This window comes from Mytilus trossulus, chromosome 3 (genome assembly GCF_036588685.1).
Source record: "Mytilus trossulus isolate FHL-02 chromosome 3, PNRI_Mtr1.1.1.hap1, whole genome shotgun sequence".
NCBI lineage: Eukaryota > Metazoa > Mollusca > Bivalvia > Mytilida > Mytilidae > Mytilus > Mytilus trossulus.
The window spans coordinates 34305303-34326433 of NC_086375.1; the positions used below are offsets into that span (position 1 = coordinate 34305303).

The 21131-nt window shown below is 31.3% G+C and overlaps 1 protein-coding gene across 1 annotated transcript; it reads left to right on the forward strand.

The window, feature by feature from the left end:
• The first annotated feature begins 42 nt into the window (after window positions 1–42).
• Window positions 43–15034, forward strand: LOC134711303 (protein FAM50A-B-like). The gene is made up of 6 exons (XM_063571832.1): window positions 43–151; window positions 3382–3593; window positions 3968–4107; window positions 4556–4667; window positions 5601–5670; window positions 14484–15034. Exons 2-6 carry the CDS (start codon window positions 3401–3403, stop codon window positions 14992–14994), a joined length of 1026 nt encoding a protein of 341 aa, XP_063427902.1. The 5' UTR covers window positions 43–151; window positions 3382–3400; the 3' UTR covers window positions 14995–15034.
• The last annotated feature ends 6097 nt before the right edge of the window (window positions 15035–21131 follow it).

The following is a 21131-nucleotide window of genomic DNA, read 5'->3' on the forward strand; positions in this document are numbered from 1 at the left end:
CGTTTTTTATTAAGCAAATCCTAGTTTTAACGTAAGTTTCATTTCAACTATGCAATATTTTCATTTTAGTAAAGAAATTTTTTAATAACATAATTTTACCTTACTGAAAGTTATTTCCTAGTCCTGACAATTGTTTGAGCTTTTTACTGTTGTAAGTAATGTTCAAATAAACACCACTACAAACGATTCACAATTGCACGCATGAATATAATATGAGGCAGGCATTACCTGTAAATGAGGACGAAGTCAGTCTGTATGAATTATTGAATAGACCACTTTCGAGTTCATCCGTCACCGGCAAAAACTCGTCAATTATACACGCCTTTATGACGTCATTTACCAGATAGAGGGGCTCGCCTGTATCCCTGCACTATTTACGTTCATCAAGCGTCTTAGTGATCGTCTTTGTGCAGGATAAACTAGAAATAATGGTTGCTCTGTAGGTACTTACTGACATTTCCCTGATGACAGCAGTGTTGATTGTCAATTTTGAGAATTCAATTTGCCGAATAATTCGTACAATATAGAATTATAGTTTTCCAACCACTCGCTCAACATTGGAAGGAAGTGACGACGCCCCTAAACGCACAAATGACGATGATAAAGGCGCGTATAATTGACGAGTTTTTTCCGGTGACGGATGAACTCGAAAGTGGTCTATTATTTTTTGTAACTTAATAGTGCTCTTCACGGTTAGATCGGCCATATTTGATAGGGGACAAAAATACGGGAAAACATCATAGAAACAGAGCAGTTGCTTGGAAACACACATAGGATTTCCCATACTTTCATACTATTTCCACCTCTTTCTAAAAAATCTGCCCCCTATCCAACATGGCCGAACTAACTGTGAAGAGCCCTATTATTGGTTTAAAAAAAAGAAACGGAAATACGTACCATAATGTATCCGATTTTGGTTCTGTTGTTAGTGATTTTAGTTGTGACTTTATTTATGAAGTTATGATTTAAATGATGATTTTATCCTCGTGTAAATGTATTTTCGACCTACTAACATATTTTTCCGAATTTCCCTGTTATATGTTTGAACATAGACATACATTATATTTTGAGAGTCGCTAGTATACTTGTGCATAAAATAGTTGTATAAGAAATATATTTCGATCTTTAATTTATTTTTTCATTTGAGTTCATTAGATCGATGGCACCTTTGTTGACAAAAACAAGCGTCTTGTGTTTTTGACCTATTTATAAAATGGGTTAAAAGTCAGAAACCACATGTCGTTCAAATCCGGAATTGGTTATAAATTTGATACTTAAGTTAATATCAAAGTGTTAGAGGAGATCAAACTTAGAATTAAATGGTTAAATATACAACTTTAAGATATAAAATATTATTTTGATGTCTTTTTTGGACAATTTGTACACATTTCTGAATGAGGCACTTTGAAGCCTTGTATGGTCTTGTATACATTCATGTTTTTGTTAAATACTTTGGTTAATCCACTGGTGAAGTGAGGTTGGTGAGTATTATTTGTAATTTCCACTGACAATTTTTTTTCTGTAAATAAAATTTGACTGATATTTTATTTTTTCGGTAAAAAGCTGTAAGGAGCATGCATATTTCCTTATTTAAATTAACTTTAAGTGTTACAACTAACCACCTGACAGTCATGTGACTTAATGCCCTTGAAGTTAACTTTGCATGCAAAAAGACCTCTGCCATACATTTGTAAGTTTAGAAAATTTGTTTATTTTAGACCGATTCTTTTGGAAGGTAAAACTAGCATTAGTGAAAAGGGTACAAAAATGTGATATCAAATAAAACAAACTTAAATACTTAATATAATAACTTTATTTGAAAAATCTTCACCACACGTGGTATCATTTGCTATTGTTACTAAGTATAGCAGCCCAATATGACGTCATGCGGGCATACACAGCATACTCTTTACTCATTAACTATACAAATCCTTGGTCAGAATAAAATTTAGAGGCCCCTGACCACAAGCACTTGTCTCTATAATTTTTTGTAACAAAATGTAACTTGCATTTTTAAGATTTGACTTTTTGACAAAAACTTTGAATTCTGGGACACTGAAGTGTAAAACCATAGGAATGCCCTTAACTGTCACTCACAGGTGTCAGGCATCGAACAACCTATAGCTAGTCCTAGATTACTTTGACATCCAACGGCTGTTTTGCCAGACAGGCAAGCTGGGGCCGTAGTCCAAGATTAGTCTGACTTCCAACAGCTGTTTTGTCAGACAAGCTGGGGCCGTTGGACATCAGAGTTCGTTCCATATAAAAAAGTGGATATTTGCCCACCTAAAATAGATGCGCTGCTTCTGGTGCTGACTGACGACGTTGGAATTATATAAATCGGGCATCGATCTGTTCATTTTTCATTTATCTCTTCATTCATGTAAGTTTTACCTACTAAAAAAAACAGCTCTAAAGAAGTAAAAAAAACACACATTTATATTAATAGTAAAGAATCCTTAAATTTGTCCCCCTTTTTATAGTTACATGTACCCCCTTTTATAAATATTAAAGTTCAGTGAAAGTTGAAAATAGTTTTTTTTTTGGACATTATGAAATTTCACTTTATATTCACAAAATTGAACACAATGGAAGTATAAAAATAAACAAATCATTACTCTAGAAAAAAAAATACAATGTTAACTTACAAAAAATTGAACCAAATATTACCGAATTAATCCTATTTTCGTAAGTAAAAAAATTAAGTCTGAAATCCCTAAAATCTAGGAGCTTCTGGGGGGCTGTGCCCCTCTGTCTACTTATCAGGGCTAGGTAGGATTATATGTCATAAATCTGCACTTAACTATCTTTAGAATTCAAGATATTCTTTGCATTCATCAAAAAATAATTGTTAACATACATACTTTGTTAATCTGTTGATTCCAAGAAAGACAATCATTATCAAAATGCAATTTTGTTTTTCACTGCTCACATTTTGTAAAAGAATTCCACTGTACCCTATAGCTGTCATGTGTGTTTCTTGTAGCATACATGTACTATTTGATCCAAGTACAAAATATGTAACAGATTTGTCATCTGCATACAAATCAGGCTTTCAGTTGGTACAATTTATGTGAAGTAGGAGATCATTATACTAGCACATAACTAATGTTCTTGTTTGTCTTTTTTTCTCGAGACCTGTTGGATAAAGGAATCTCACCATATGCATGTTATATACTTTAGAAATAAAGGATCACATTTACAATTTTAACACAGCACCAGTGCAAAAATATATCACCATGCTGGTATACCGTATAAAGCTGTGAGGAAATCACTGTTTCTTTTTAACTGAACTATTGAAAAATATATACATTCAAAGATCATAAAGGTTTTGAAGATCACTCTCACCTGTTGTAATAAACAGAATCTTTTATTTTGTAGAAGTTACTACTAAAGAACCATGGCACATTACAAGGGAGCAGCCTCAGAAGGAGGAAGAGCAATGATTCTTATGAAGAAAAGACAAAAAGAACAGGAAGAAGTAGAAGCAAAGAAGAAAAAAATTGAAGAAGAACTTAAAATTGGAAACATACAGAATAAGTTTGCTACTCATTATGATGCAATTGAAGCCCAGTTGAAGTCGAACACTATAGGTAAATTTGTTAATCTATGAAATTATGAAAGCCATATCTTCAAGACACTGTTTTAATTGCTAGTCATTGATGTAAATTTCATTTATTTTTGTGCTTGATAGCTATATGTACATGTATAATGGATTGTAGATAGTATCTTGTACAAAATTTCAGCTCCTCCTAAAATGCCAATACCGAATATTTGGGAATTTAATCCTGATACAATTTTCACAATCAGAAAAAAAAAATTGAAATTTTGAAATTACAATACATGTTTATGTACTATTTTAAATTTCATAATTACATTTTAGTGTGCAGCATTTCAATGATCTGCATTTTAAAAATTAACTGAACAATACATCTCCAGTTTAAAAAATTTGGAATTAATTTTGTAGGTCTTGTCACATTGGATGAAATGAAAGCTAAGCAAGAAGATATTGTTAAAAAGAGAGAAAAACAATTGGCAAAGAAAAATGCTGAAGCTCAGTTGATAGAAAAACAGAAGGAGGACAGAAAGAAAAAGGAGAAACTGAAGGTACATCAGTAGTAATAGTTTGAGTTATAACTATTTCAAGAAAGAAAGTATACTTTTTGTGTAAACTTCATTTTATAATGTTTGCATTTGCAAATATTTCAAAAAATATCACATTGCTTAATTTTTTTTAGGACAAAGTGTGACACACATCTTCCTTAAATTTTTATGCCACCACCATCACCATTAGGACTTGAAGTGCTACCTTTATCCGTATGTTCCAAAATAGGTTTTTGTTGTCTACTTCAACCAAATGTTATTAAACTATATACACAGTTTCTTATTACATATGTAACATCAAATAAAGATGGAATTTTGGTGGTGTCACTTTTACTGTTCTGGAGTTGTGGCCTTTTATAACTTTATATGCGGGCACATCATCTTAGTCCAATGGATACATTCACCATTTATTGATCTATAATTTGTATATATTTTTCTCTTTTATATTTAGATAGCCAATTTATCATTTGTAATGAATGAAGATGAAGATGAGGATGATCAGGAAGAAGAAGAAGAAATAATTGAAATTCCAAAAGCTGACACAGGAAAAAAGAAAAGATTGGGTATGCCATAAATATTGTCTTTAATATCCAAACAAATAAGAAAACAAAATTCTTCTGATAAGGAGATTGCTTCTGTCAACAGAAAAGAAGCTGCTTTCAACTTAAACTGAAAATTTAAGTATTGATTAACTAACAAAAAAGTTGTAACAGAGTGATAATGAAAATGAAATAAAACATTTTTGTTAATCACATGTATCTTTATCAAATTAATTTCTGCCAATATAGGCACACCTCCGTAATGGGAAAATGTTAAAGGCTGAACAACCAAATTCTATAATTCACAGAACCATAAAAATGAACAAATAAAATTGAGAAAGGAAATGGTGAATGTGTCAAAGTGACAACAACCCGACCATAGAGCAGACAACAGTTGAAGGCCACCAATGGATCTTCAATGTAGCAAGAATTCCCGCATCCGTAGGTGTCCTTCAGTTTCAGCTTCAAAGTTTGAAATGTTCCAATATGATTGTTTTATATCTGTGTCATTTGGTATCTTGTGAAGAGTTGTCCTGTTTGCAACCATACCACATCTTCTGTCATATTTAATTGTTTATTGTAGTTGGGTTTTAATACCTTTGCAAATACATTTGTACCTTGGTTTTACTAAAAATTCTTGTAGTAAAAAGTGTTTTTAAAAAATTAAGCAGGATTAGGCCTCAACAAGTGTTTTTCAAGCTTTATTTTCCAAACTGTTGACCAGTTTGAATTAGCCATCCTTGATTCCTCAATATCCTGACAAAACCATTTAAAAGAAGAAGGCATTAGAAAAAAAATGTTGAAATTCTTAATGAAAACTTAACAAGTTGAAGTAATACTGTGTGAGCTGTTAAAATATAAAATGAAGTTGAAATTTGGTGTATAGAGCACCTCAGTCAAGTGTTATGATGTTTACATTGTTTCTTTGTGTAAAGGGAGGTAATTATATATTTGCAGGTAAGAATCCTGATGTTGATACAAGTTTCCTGCCAGACAGAGACAGAGAGGAAGAAGAAAACAAACTCAGGTATAGTATTTTATCAATAGTGTACTTCATAGCCTCAAATCTGCTTCCACTATGCTTTGAGAATTATATTTATTTCTAAGATTGAATATACTGTCAATATTTTTGCAACTTGATCAAAATTTCATAAAACACAGATATTTAAATTTAACCTATATGAGCAAAGAAGGTCTAGGGAAATCACATAATGTGAATTCAAATGTATGGGTAGTATTTACTGACATATCTAAAGCGATGCAGCCAGTAAAGATAAGCATTATGATATTAGGTTTTATAGACCTATTGCCCAGCTTAAAGCATCTTCCGAACATTTGAAAGTCCCTACCATGTACTGGTTACCGAAATTACACAAAAAACCATTTAAATTCCGTTTCATCTCCGCTTCGAGTAAGTGTTCTACTACTAATCTATCAGTGCTTCTAACCACCTCCCTTACTACTATCAAAGAACTGGTTATTAACTTTTGTAATAAAGCTTATGAAAATAATGGTATTAATTATTTTTGGAGTGTTAAAAATTCTTTAGAGGTTTTAGATAAAATACATGCTTTCAATGGTCCTTACAATTCTGTTGACAGTTATGATTTTTCTACTCTGTACACTACACTTCCACACAATCTTATAAAGAAAAAGTTTTTGTATTTGATAAAATGGTCTTTCGAAAAATCTCATTGTAATTTTATTTGCTGTAACTCGTTTAAGGCCTTTTTCTGTAACGAAAAAGGAAAGTATGCTAGATACACTTACTGGAAATGTGAGGATATGATTGAAGCTTTAAACTTTCTGCTTGATAACATTTATGTACGTTTCGGCGATAAAGTGTATCGTCAGGTAGTAGGTATTCCTATGGGCACCAACTGTGCCCCTTTAATAGCAGATTTATTTCTATATTGCTATGAATCTCAGTTTATGACCAAACTCAGTAAAGACCCATCATTGTTACATTTGGTTGATACATTCAAAAATACCTACCGTTATCTGGATGATATTTTTTCGTTGAATAATCCAGAGTTCTCTAAATATACTTCAGAAATTTACCCAAACGAACTTACTTTAACTAAATATAACATAAACAGCAGCAGTTGTCCTTTTCTAGATTTAGACATTTCAATTTCAAACGGGAAACTTCACACTAAAATTTACGACAAAAGAGACGATTTTTCATTTCCTATTGTTAATTTTCCTTTTTTAGACGGCGATGTGCCTTTGGCTCCATCATACGGTGTTTATATATCGCAACTCGTTCGGTTTGCCCGTGTGTGTTCTGATGTCATAGATTTTAACGAACGTAATCAATGCATCACTGGTAAATTGTTGTGTCAGGGATTTCGATACCATAAATTACTTAAAACTTTTACTAAATTCTTTCATAGATACAAAGATTTGATTAGTAAATTTGGCTATACCTGTAGAAAGCTTATTAAAAATGGTATTTCTCATCCTAAATTTTATGGTAATATTGTACTTAAAGCGAGGAAATCACTATGTGATCCTTGTAAACTCATCGAACCTTTGAACAAACTTATAAGTAAGGGTTATCGTACCAATATTGTAATTAATATGGCTGCTGAGCAGTTAACACCTTAGAAAGTTAGCTCCCAGTTTTTGCAGCTTTATGACAAATTTAGGAAGACACTGTCTGTGAATTTAGTACTATGTGATAGCTAATTCAATGGAGATTAGAATGATAAAATTTTTGTGGAATATTTTTCAACAGGAATAATTTTGTGACTTGTGAAAGATTTTTTCCAGAAGGATCTATTTTGATATTTGATTATTGATTTCTACTACTAGAGGTGACAATATATGTACAGTATGTCTTCAGGGCAAAATTTAGCTGGTTTAAAATCAACAAACAAAAGACCTACTACTAAACCTGTGAATACTGTTCAGACATTGCTTGCAGCAAAAGTAGATAAGAATAAACCACCACCTAGTAAACGAACTCATTCAGACGTATCTAATGAATCAAACAATAGTTTAGACTTATCTGGCATAATGAACTTTCAAAAGGATATTGATGAAATTAAAATCAAACTTGAAGGTGTGACAAGGAGAGAGGACCTTGATAGAGTAACAAAAGATCTGATTAAAACTAGTGATCTTGAGCAAGTGGTTACTTTAATTGTCAAAAAGCTGATGAATGAATTTGAAATAACTGTACAAAAGAAGATTGATGAAAAAGTGGAAGAAGTTAAAAATGAAATGCAGGAAAAATTTGATGCTTTAACTATAGAAAATGAAGACCTGAAAAATAAGATACAAGCTATACAGTATTCCAATACAACAATTAGAAGAGACTTAAACGAAACAAGTCCACTTTCAAGACAGGCTGATATAAGCAGCAATTATAACGAGCAGTACTCGAGAAAAAATAACATTAAAATAATAAATTTTCCAAGAAAGGATAAACAAGATCTTAGAAAAGACTTTATGGAAACTGTGAAAAAAGAACTAAATGTGCAATTAGAAAACAGAGATGTGGTTGCAATCCATCGTATACCATCCCAAAAGGCTGGGCCCTATCCAGTTATTGTCAAGCTATTCAGTAGTGATGTTAAGCGCCAAATTATGAGATGTAGGAAAGAATTGACCAGTAAAATTAGATTTGTGGATGACGTTACTCAAAGAAACATGAGTTTAATTGAGAGACTTAGAAAAACTGACGAGTTTGAGTCTGTCTGGTACTTTAATTGTGGAATTTATGGTAGAACACCTGCAGGACTTCAGCTGAAATTTGGACTATATGATGACATTCATTACAGAGTACAGCAAGGGAAATAGATGTTACGTAATTAGAACTTAGACCTCACGGACAGTTTTGAGAATTCTATAGTTCATTGTTGATATTTGACTTAATATTTGTGCTTATCTCCCTTTCTTTGTATAAAAAAATCAGAGTTATCTCTCTTTTAACTATAGATCATGTATAGTATTGATTTAATTTCTAAAATACATATTGATGTTAATTTTTTTTGTACAGATAGTCTTAATTTTTTGTTGAACTATTATTTTGTTGGTGTCATATAAGGCAAACTGCATAAACTGACAAATCCCAACTACAATGTGGCAAAACATATTGAAATATTTAATTTTTTTAACACTTTTTTTGTCTGCTAATTTTATTTTTTTCTATGAATTGAATGTCTGTAAAGTATTGAATAACACTGTTGGTCCATGTACGAGGCTTGGTAATACATGTATGTTGAGAATTTTTATACCACCATATCTAGATGTTTTGAGCAAACCTTTGCGTATATGTCTTTGTGTCTCATGTGAATGTATAATATGGATGATCATATGTAAAAATGCATGCTTATATGAAATGATGATGTACACATATTTCAAACCATTATGGGCTCTTTAAAGATACTGTCTGTTAACTGTCAGGGTCTGGGTGATTTATCTAAAAGGAGGGATGTATTTAGTTTTCTAAAATCTGGAAACCATAACATTTATTGTCTTCAAGACACTCATTTCACAGTGGATAAAGAAAATAGTATAAGAACGTTATGGGGATATGAATGCTACTTTTCATCCTTTTCTTCAAATTCAAGAGGTGTAGCTATTATGTTTAAAAATAATTTTGAGTGGAAAGTACTTAAAGAAAAAAGGGACATTGATGGAAACTACTTAGCTTTGGATTTGGTTGTAGATAAAGTCCGTTTTACTCTCATAACTATATATGGCCCAAATACTGACAGTCCATTTTTTTATGAGCATATTATGTCAATTATTGATGATTTTGAAAATGAGTGTTTTATTATCTGTGGAGATTTTAATCTTGTGTTAAATCCAAATTTAGATTGTTATAATTATTTACACATAAATAATCCTAATGCTAGAGACAAACTATTAGAATTGATTGACGATAGATCTCTAGTTGACCCCTTTAGGGAACTTTTTCCTGACCTGTGTAGATACACTTGGAGAAAAAAATCACCTTTCAAACAAGCTAGGCTTGATTTTTTCTTATTTTCTGAAAACATTTTGTCGTTTTTGAAAAATTGCTGTGTAGAACCCAGTTACCGATCGGATCATTCTAGAATTATTCTAGAACTTGAATTGAATCCATTCATTAGGGGGAAAGGTTTATGGAAGTTCAATAATTCTTTGTTGTATGATGCTGACTATGTTAATGTTACCAAGGAAAAAATTTTGGATGTAAAAAAACAGTATGCAGCCTTGGTATATAATTTTGACAATATTAATGAAGTGAATAATAATGATCTTCATTTTACAATTAACAGTCAGTTGTTTTTGGAAACTCTATTAATGGAGGTGAGGGGCAAAACTATCTCATACTCTAGCTTCAAAAAGAAGGAAAGAGAGAGAAGGGAAAAAACTTTAAAAGATGACATTAATATTTTAGAAGAAAATGTAAACTCAGGTTCTATACAGCAATTGGAAGACAAAAAAAATGAACTAGAAAAATTCAGAAAGGAAAAAATGCATGGTAAAATAGTTCGATCTAGAATACAGTGGATAGAAGAGGGAGAAAAACCCACAAGTTATTTTTGTGGACTTGAATCTAAGAATTTTACCAGCAAGATTATTCCAAAGGTTGAAAACGAAAATGGTGATATTGTAACTAACCAAAAAGAAATACTTAAACAGGTTAAAATATTTTATGAAAATTTGTACAAAAACAGAGATGTTGAATGTTGTAAACCTAAAGATATTGAAAATAGTCTACAAAATGTAAATGTTAGAAAGTTATCTTTGGATGAACAAAATAAACTAGAAGGTAAAATATCAGTTCAGGAAGCTGGTGAAACTTTAAAAAGAATGAAAAGCAATAAAACGCCTGGATCAGATGGTTTTTCAAGTGAATTTTTTAAATTTTTCTGGCCTGACTTAAAATTTTTTGTTGTAAGATCCCTGAATGCAGGGTATGATAAAGGGGAACTTTCTGTTACTCAAACACAGGGGATAATTACATGTCTTCCAAAGGGTAACAAACCTAGACATTTTTTAAAAAACTGGCGCCCTATATCTTTGCTTAATACTGTATATAAAATTGGCTCTGGGGTTATAGCAGGAAGATTTAGAACAGTTTTGACTAAACTTATTGATACTGATCAGACAGGTTTTATGAGTGGAAGATATATTGGGGAAAATCTAAGATTGATCTATGATATCATGGAATATACTGAAGATAATGATATACCAGGCCTTTTATTGCTGATAGATTTTGAAAAAGCCTTTGATTCCATTTCATGGGAATTTCTTTTAAATGTATTGAAATTTTTTAATTTTGGCGATTCTATTATAAATTGGGTGAAAGTGCTCTATCAAAACATTAATTCAGCAGTCATTCAGGGTGGGAATCTTTCAGACTTTTTCACTGTTGAACGGGGTTGTAGGCAAGGTGATCCATTATCGCCTTATCTTTTCATTCTTTGTGCTGAAATTTTAGCGTTAAAAATAAGAGATAACAAAAATATAAATGGAATCAAAGTTCTTGATGTTGAACACAAACTCTCGCAGTTTGCTGACGATACATCACTACTTTTAGATGGTAGTGAAGAATCTTTAAATGAGGCATTATTGGAACTAGATTGGTTTGCTAAAATTTCTGGTTTGAATATAAATTTTTCCAAAACTCATGTCATTTGGATTGGAAGTAAAAAGTACAGCACAGAGACACTTTGTACAAATCAAAATCTTACTTGGGGAAGCACATCCTTTAAATTATTGGGTGTTAATTTTGATGTTGATTTAGAAAAACTAGTTAAAATCAATTATGATGAAAATATTGTAAAAATAAAAAGACTAGTCAAACAATGGTCTAGACGTAACATTACTGTTATTGGTCGAATTACTGTTGTAAAGACACTTATGTTGCCAATTTTAAATCATTTAATATTGTCACTACCTAATCCAAGTGAAGATATTATTAAACAGATAAATGAACTGATGTATAAGTTTATTTGGAACTCACCAGTTCATAGAGTGAAAAAAGATGTAATACAAAAAGATTATTGTGATGGAGGCTTAAAAATGATTAATTTACATGCTTTTATAAATGCTTTGAAATGTACTTGGATTAGAAGAATTTGTAGAAATGATTGTAAATGGCGAAATATATTTTTGTCATATGTTGATAAAGATAGATTATTTAGTTGTGGTAATAGCTATGTAAAGCAACTACAGCAAAGTATTAAGAATAAATTTTGGAAAGATGTACTGGGTGCTTGGCAAATGGTAGTTGAAAAAGAAATGAATTTGCACGACTGGGAATATTTTCTTTCCAGTTCAATTTGGATGAATAACCTATTCCAAATTGATAACAAACCAGTTTTTTTCAAAGACTGGCATAGTAAGGGTATTTTATATGTAAATGATATTGTGGGGGAGAATGGTACCTTTCTAAATTTTTATCAATTTCAGGAGTGTTTTCAGATGGATATAGACATCATGAAATATAATAGCATAATTTCTATGCTAACTAAGACTTCCAAAAAAATTAAAAGGGGAGATTATAAATTAGTATCTCCTTTCATACCATCAGTTATAAAGACCATTCTCAAAAGCAAAAAGGGATCAAAAGATATGTATTTGGTGCTAAATAAAAACAACACTGTTCCTACAGGAGTAAAAAGATGGGAAGCAATTTTAGTTTTAGAAAATCAAAACTGGAAAAAGATTTTTCAACTACCATTTGCTATTACAAAAAATACTAAGCTACAATGGCTTCAGTATAGAATTAATCATAAAATTCTGGCAACAAATAGTTTTTAAACAAAATTGGGATTGTGCAAAACCCATATTGTACTTTTTGTAAGACTGAACTTGAATCAATTGAACATATACTGTGGGATTGTTATTATGTACAACAATTTATTGAGCAAACTGAAATGTGGTTTCTCCATAACGGTATTAGTATACCATTTACACAGGATATTTTTTTGTTTGGAAATTTAACACGAATGTACAAAGGTGACCCTCAAAACAATATTTTTCTCTGGATTAAACAATATATATATAATACACGATATTTTAAAGGAGAATTAAGTTTAACAGCATTGATTGAAAAAATAAAGCATCATTATTTTTTGGAGAAGAAGATATCAGTTAAAAATAAATGTTTTGAAAAGTTTAATCAAGCTTGGTGCATTTACCAAGAGGCTTTACAGGATACTTTGGTGGATTAGCAACTATGAAAAAATTGCAGACATCAAAATGATTTTTTTTTTTTTTTTTTTTTATATTGGTTTTTTGTTTTTTGTTGCTTTTTTTGTTTTTTTTCTTTTTCTTTAATCATCTTTTAATTCTTTTATTTATTAATTCTCTATATTTTTTTTTTGTATGACCTTTTTAATAAGATACAATTATAAAATCCAAACAAAATGTTATTTTTCAAGTTCTATACATTTTCTAATAGGTTGTATTATATTACATTTAAATATATATGAACTTATTGTTTGATAACTGTACTGTTGTATATTATATATGTTGGATAAAAAAAATAAAAATAAAAAAAATAAAAAATATTGTAATTAGATCTCTGAATATAGTTCACATTGGCACTAATATTGATTTTGTCATTAGCAAATTAAAACATAACTAAATTTCATTATCTTTTGAGGCGAGATGTATAGGGGACACAGCCACGTTAACTTTTATTTCTATAGAAGTCGCTCTTCACTATACTACTACCTGTCGATACATTTATTTTTGGCATTGCACAAGTCATGTCTTCTTTGACTATTAATGACGTTAAAATACTAAATCCCTGTGATGTGTTTTAGTCGATTTTAGTCTCTGATGCATGATTTTTTACTATTAATTGGTTTTGGCTTTTAACTAGCTGTCAGTAACTGCGAGTACTCTCAAATCGTATTTTCTTGTTAATTCGACCTGTTGATACTGTTTATAATGCTTTTTTGTCATTTTTTATTTATATGGATCTTGGCTGTATACCAGCTTTGATTATTTGTAATATCTTCAATTTTTCACTTATTCTTACAACATTTGTATAAACTTCAAGATTATAAAAAACCGTTTTTTTTCTAAAGTGAACATTGATTGGTTAAATATTTCTCAGTGTGTTTGAATTTATTTGATAGCCTTTTGGTCATGACTGTTTGTCTCTAATATTTAATTAACTGTGCATTTGTATTCAGATATCGCAGATCAAATTTATTCGTTCTTTGTGTAATCATACGTTTTTTGATTGAGTTAAGTCTGCTAATTGATATTTTATCGTATGTTTTTATATGTTGTGATGTTATGCTATTGTTTCAGAAAAAGGGAGAAGGTTTGGGCCCATTAAAACGTTTAATCCCGCTGCAAATGTTTGCACCTGTCCTAAGTCAGGAATCTGATGTACAGTAGTTGTCGTTTGTTTATGTAATATATACGTGTTTCTCGTTTCTCGTTTTGTTTATATAGATTAGACTGTTGGTTTTCCCGTTTGAATGGTTTTACACTAGTAATTTTGGGGCCCTTTATAGCTTGTTGTTCGGTGTGAGCCAAGGCTCCGTGTTGAAGGCCGTACTTTAACCTATAATGGTTTAATTTTTAAATTGTTATTTGGATGGAGAGTTGTCTCATTGGCACTCACACCACATCTTCCTATATCTATTCCATTTGTTTTCTGAATCTTTAAGAGGTTTAAGCTTGTTTTTTTCACAAAGATTTTTTTTAAATTTTTTTATCAAAGATGAATACTTCCTGTTTTAAACTTCAAAGTTTAAAGACACTGGGGAAGAGACAGAATAAGAGTTGTCTGTTGGTTAATATTGAGTAAAACTCAGTTGATTTCAATTTGTATGACACTTTTCAGTTAATGTTTATTTCGTTGATTTATAGGGAACAACTCCGTGAAGAATGGGCCACTAAGCAAGAGAAATTAAAGAATGAAGAGATTGAAATAACATATAGTTATTGGGATGGTTCTGGACATCGTAGACAGGTACGCATGAGGAAAGGGAACAGTATCCAACAGTTCTTACAGAAGTGTTTGGAAGGATTACGGAGAGAATTCAATGATTTGAAATCAGTCACAGTTGATCAGTTAATGTATGTAAAAGAAGACTTAATTATTGCACAACATTATACTTTCTATGATTTTATAGTGACAAAAGCAAGAGGAAAAAGTGGACCATTATTTAACTTTGATGTGCACGAGGATGTTCGATTGGTCAGTGACGCTTCAGTGGAGAAAGACGAGTCCCATGCCGGCAAAGTTTGTCTTAGATCTTGGTATGAAAGAAACAAACACATTTTCCCTGCTAGTCGATGGGAACCATATGATCCAGAGAAACGCTGGGATTCTTATACTGTGTCAGATAAAAATGCTATAAAAATTATGGTGAAATAATTTATTGTTCATTACTGAACGCATCTTCATCTCATCATTATCATCATACAATAAAATTAACTAAATGTACATGTTTTTACTTTATTCGGGTTCAGTGATAAATAATAGAAGCACCTGAATATCATAAGGATGTTTGCTTGTCATGTTTTGGATTTTTTGTCAGATTTTCGTAATCCTCTGGTTTTATCCATTTGAATGCCTTAAAAAAGTTTGCCCATGGAACCTCGTTTTCCTTTTAATTAATCTTTTACATGTATAATTATAAGCCATTTGTAAAAGTCTTATAACATCTTATTTATTTTTTAATAGTTTTTGAGAACTTTAACTGATCAATGATAAAGCTATGAAAAATCAAGAGATATCATTTCCCCGTCAAAATTCCAATGGCTAATATTTCGAAAACAAGCACATTGACCCCTATATTTTTTTGCTTTTTAAATTCCTCAATTAATCCCCTTTCTATATATATTAGTGTTATGGAAAGCTATTTATTTTGAAACTATGCAGCGAACTTCCTTTTCTTCAACAATAAGAAAAAGTTTGTACAATATGTCCTGCTCTTAGTTGTCAGGAGGAAAATTGTCAATAAATTTTAAAAAGCCTATCAATTATCTAAAATCAACACTTAATTCCTATAAAGATATATAACCTGATTAAGGGCATACGATACAGTTACAGGGACGGTAATGACGTTGCTAACGTAATTTGTTATTTTCACGACGTCAAACTGTGACATATCAGGCAAAGATGCATATTTCGACTGATTTTCATCATTTAAACTGATTTAATTTGAAAACGAGTTCATGGACCCCTATTTTTCAAAACGGCATTTTGTTTCATTTTGCAGGGAGATTATGTGACCCAAATTTTATAAAACTGTAAATAGAGGATTTTTTTTAATTTTGATAAACATGCATTAAAAAATTACGTTTTTTCCTCAATTCATGAACATTTGATAAATATGAGTTATTTCTGAATAAAAAATTGCATATTTTTTGAGGATATTTATAAAATACAGAAATTACCGATTATTTAACAAAAAATAATTTGTGTTTATCTTTTATAACAAAAAATTTATGTCTTTCTTTCGAAAAAGAAATTACGGCCACAAATCTGGATTTTGAGCAAATATACAAAATTTCGACCTCATTCAACTCAAAAAGTAGCACATGAAGGTATATTTTTTATTACATATTTGATTTAATCAGGTAAAAACTAGCCTATATGCAAATTTTTCATGAACCTGTAAATACAGGACCAAAACTGTATCGTATGCCCTTAAGTAAAGTGTGCCACTGATGAATTTCAAGGCTGTAACTAGGCTTCTTATTTTAGTGAGACAAAATAATTGAGCCGAGCGAAGCGAGGCGAAATTTTTTTTTGAGGGTATGAAATGAATGGTGCAAAATCCTGCATTCTAGGCATTTTTAGAGAGTTTGATAATGTTTTGAATTTGGACACTTTTTATATAAATTTTTCATATTTTAAGACTTTTACCAACATCAAATTTTTTTACAACTTTATTTAAATTTATATGTAAGATAATCATCCGAAAATCAATTTGAGTCTGCTGCCAGAACATAAAACAAACATCGATTCAGTAGAGTTTTCCAATTTTTTCTATGACCGGTTCAGTTAAATCGTTTCAGAATCATAATTTGGTCTGCTGATATCCTTATCGTGATGAACATGGAGCACACAAGACCGCACAATCTCTCGCCACTCATGCATGCTCTTTTCCAAGTTTATAGTCGTTTCAGGGCATTCTGTGTTTCTAAAGGTAGCACATTATCATCAACACAATGATCAATGTCTTCTTCCAATTCCTTCTCCATCAGCAATTCGGTAGCAGCATCGGTAGTAACAGTTTTGTTTGCAAAAGGGAATTAAGCTTTCCTGTAAGCACCATCATACAGTCGCATTTACAAAATATTAAACTCGCTTTTATGCTGACATAGAGTAGACAAACTAGGGATAGAATGAGATAAGATACATGTATATGATTCTATCTATAAAGTAAGTATATACGATATGGGTACAGGGGAATTTGAATGGAGTTTTTGACGTTTACATGTAGGTCCGTAATTTCAAATTATTTCTGGAAATAGTCGGTGGTATTTTAGTTCCAGAATCTATAAATTTAGGGGTTGGGGGTGTCCGATTCCGAAACCCTGAATATAAGAAAACGAAATTCCGTAGTCCCGAATAAATAAAGACAAAACCCTGTGTTAAAGGTTCTACCATTCCTCAATAATATCAAATTGGAATATGGGATATTCTTTCAATTTTTAAGGTTAAAGAAACATTGATAAAAACTAATCAATGCATGTTTCATATTATTTATATTTTATTTATCTGTAAAGACAGAGACATATAATTGTATTATATGTCTCTGGTAAAGAGAAAGATTAAAGTTCGTGAAACGGAGAAATGAATACGCAGACAGGACTGCCCCCTTGCGATGCCCAGTACTTGATTTGTCAAAAGTTGGTGAAACGGAGAAATGAATACGCCGACAGGACTGCCCCCTTGCAAAGCCCAGTACTTGATTTGTCAGTCTACTTATCGTTTTTGGATTGTTCAAATGAAGAATTTATTTGCAATACTCAGACTCTGTTCACAAAAAAATTAGTTTATTCCTTCTTAACCTTCAGTGTCACTTTTCCTTTTTCTGCAAGAGCCTGTTTTTAACCAGAGATCCATAATGATTATCGTTACTATAGGTTAATGTAATCAAGAAACATCACCCGTTGAGATGCTGAGTTATATCCAGGAAGAATAGTTAAAAAGGAATGATGACAAGTTATAGAAATTAAGGTTGAGACAGAACAACAAATGACTATTATATTTATATATATGTATAAAAAAAAAATCAGTGTCGAAATTTTAGTGAGGCAATTGCCTCACTTGCCTCAAGGGTAGTTACGGCCTTGAATTTTGTCTCACCTTGACAGAGTCAAGACTAGATTTAAATGTGCTGTATATAGAGAGGCAGCGGTTGCCTTGATGATCAAGTGATCTAAGAAGTCGACTACTGTATAACTAGCCTATCAATACTGAGGTTGGAATTCAAAACACTTAAGCTGCAGGTGCACTCCACTCCAATGTTAATTGACAAGGATTGTCAGTTTTCCTACCCAAGTATGGTTCATCTCTGTTGGCACTCCAGCTTCCTCCATCAATAAAAATTAACAGTTAGATCATGATCAGCTTGATTGGACCACCAATGATTATATCTTACCTGTAAAATGGTGCAAATGAAGTTTTTATTTTTTGGCGCAAATGAAATATTACCTTGTGGCGCAAATGCAAGATTAGTTTTTTTAAAAATTGGCGCAAATGCAATGCCCCCATATTCTTATTGTTCAATCAATTGTTCCCAAATTAAGTTAAGAAGGGGGTAGGGGGGTCAGTGAAAAAACTAAATGAATTAAGTTTTTATCTTACATTGAACTTTTGATGTCATCCCTAATATACTATGGATTATCCCAATTTTAGATTTGTACATATGTTTGAAATGGGTTGTTCCATGTAAGAAGTGAATTCTTCCATGTCTGAAACAGATTTTTCAATATCTGAAATGGTTTGTTTCTTGTAGAAAATGGAATGGTCCCTTTTTTTGTTGGAAATGGTTTGTTCCATAACAGTTCAGTTTTATCTAACCTATAAATAAAATGACTACAATTCTTACAGGGGCTCATTGTACAAGTGATGAGTTATTTAAAACTGAAGAGTAATTAGTACATCAATCATTTTATGATTTGTAAACAATTTTACATTTATGCTCATGAAAAAGTATGTTCCTTAAGTATCATGAATGAATATGTAATTGTGTTCACTATAGTGAGCAATATTTTCCGTCAGATTAGTTAAAATAAAATCTGTAACCACAGGGAACTATATTTAACAAGTCATTACTGAATCATTTGAATGACTGGTGATCTTTTTTTATTGATGATTATACAAATGTTAATAAACAGCTGGGCCATGAGCATTCAATTATTTCTCAAGGTCATTTCAGAAATTTATAAAAACCTGAAGGAGGGACATACAATGGTATGACATAGTAAACAGGTGAATAAAATCAACTGGCAAAGTGGTAGTAGTGGTACATTGGGAACGTCATGAACAAAACATATGTATTTAGAAAGACTTTTCAATCCCCTAAATTCTTCTTGCAGAATATTCTTAAACATAATTTTATCACCATTCTATGCCAGGAATATGGTGGCCTATTTGCCTATTGCAAACAAACTTGAACTTACTTTTAAGGATAAAATCTACAAAATATTCTGAAATCCTTTAAAGGCCATACTGCTGATAAAATGACATCTTTGTCAGTAAAGTTAATTCCTTTACTAAATCACTTTTTTTTTTTGCACTACCAATTACCCCTTTGTTGAAGAGAGATGTATTTGTCAGTGTATATTTGTTCCACCTATATAGCTAACAGAAGTTCCAATGGAAACTTTATTATAAACAATGTCATAATGCCTGTTCCTGATGTAACAAATATTCTATACCATTTATTCCGTTAGGAACATTTACTGTAATATTTATTCCAGTGGAAATAATATTCCAGATTATTGCTTTTATTTGGAACTTATGTTATGAAGGAACTTCTATTCCATGACATATTAATGGGAACATATAATATTAAGTATCTTGTTGGGTAAACTGCCAAGAGTTCCAATCTTTTTTCTCTACAAGTAATGTGTTTTAAGTTGAGGTCGATTTATTACATCCACTCATTGACATTCTTTACATTTTTTTCTTGAGACATCTACATTCAATACAGTCACTTGTTTGGCCTGTAGGTCATAGTGTGACTTTGAAGTTAGAATCATTCACCTCCTTTCCATATATAGGCAACTGTTTGAATGACAATTTTCAGCATATCTCCTTAGTTTTAAACTGAAAGCAATTTGCATACAATTCTATATGTGCCTGTCCTGTAAATAATGGTGGTAGTCGTTTCTTACTGTTTCTTATTTTTGTTTTTCTCATATTGTTTTACACCTATGGTGTGCCTTTATGCCACTGCCCTGGATAAGAGGATGGTTTGGTGCTAACAAACTAGTTTAAACCTACTGCATTTGTTAACATCTGTCCCTAAGTCAGGAATCTGATATTCAGCGGTTGTTTTTTATTGATGTGGTTCATATCCACATAAGTGTTTCTCTTTTTTTTAATATAGATTAGACAATTGGTTTTCCTGTTTGAATGGTTTCACACTAGTCATTTTTGGGGCTCTTTTTTAGCTCGCTGTTCGGGGTGAGCCAAGGCTCTGTGTTGAAGACTGTAGTTTGACCTATAATGGTTTATTTTTACAAAATTGGGACTTTGGAGTTGGATTGAGAGTTGTCTCATTGGCACTCATATCACATATTCTTATATCTATAGACCTTTGTCTTTCCTGTTTGCATTGTTTTACACTTGTCATCTTGGGGGCCCTTCACAGCTTGTTATTTGGCGTGAGCCAACGCTTAGTGTTGAAGGCTGTACTGTGATCTATAATTGTTACACATACTTTTTACACATTGTGACTTGGATGGAGAGTTGCCTCATTACCACATCTATGAAAGTCTTTAAGACTGATTTGAAAACTAACAATTTATGGAATAGAAAAAACACAACAGATTCAATATTACTTTTAATAGAAATTTTGGTAAAAATAAATTTACCAAATTTACAGACAGTAACTAGTAAGCAAACACAACAAATCACAAGGGAGACAACTGACATGGAAACAAACTATAAATTGTCAAAAATAAGTTCAAACTAAAATCTTTCTTTTAATCTTAATGTCCTTGAAGATGTGACGACCATTTTGATTTTTTTTAAATGTCTGAATTTTAAGTTGTTTTTAAAGTATAATATATGTGCTCATCAATAACTTTTATTTCTTTACCTCTACTAATTCTGTAGAGATGATATCTTTCATATCGAAAAAAAATGCTCCTGCTTTTACAAAAGGCACTTTTCAGAAAAAATGTATATCCTTTTTCATCAACTTTGAAATTTTGAGGTTACAATTTATCTCCATACCATAAACATTTTGAAAGAAATATAACTCATCATAACTAAACATGTGGAAAAACTATTTGAAACATTTGAAAAAAAAAAGTTTTAAGTGA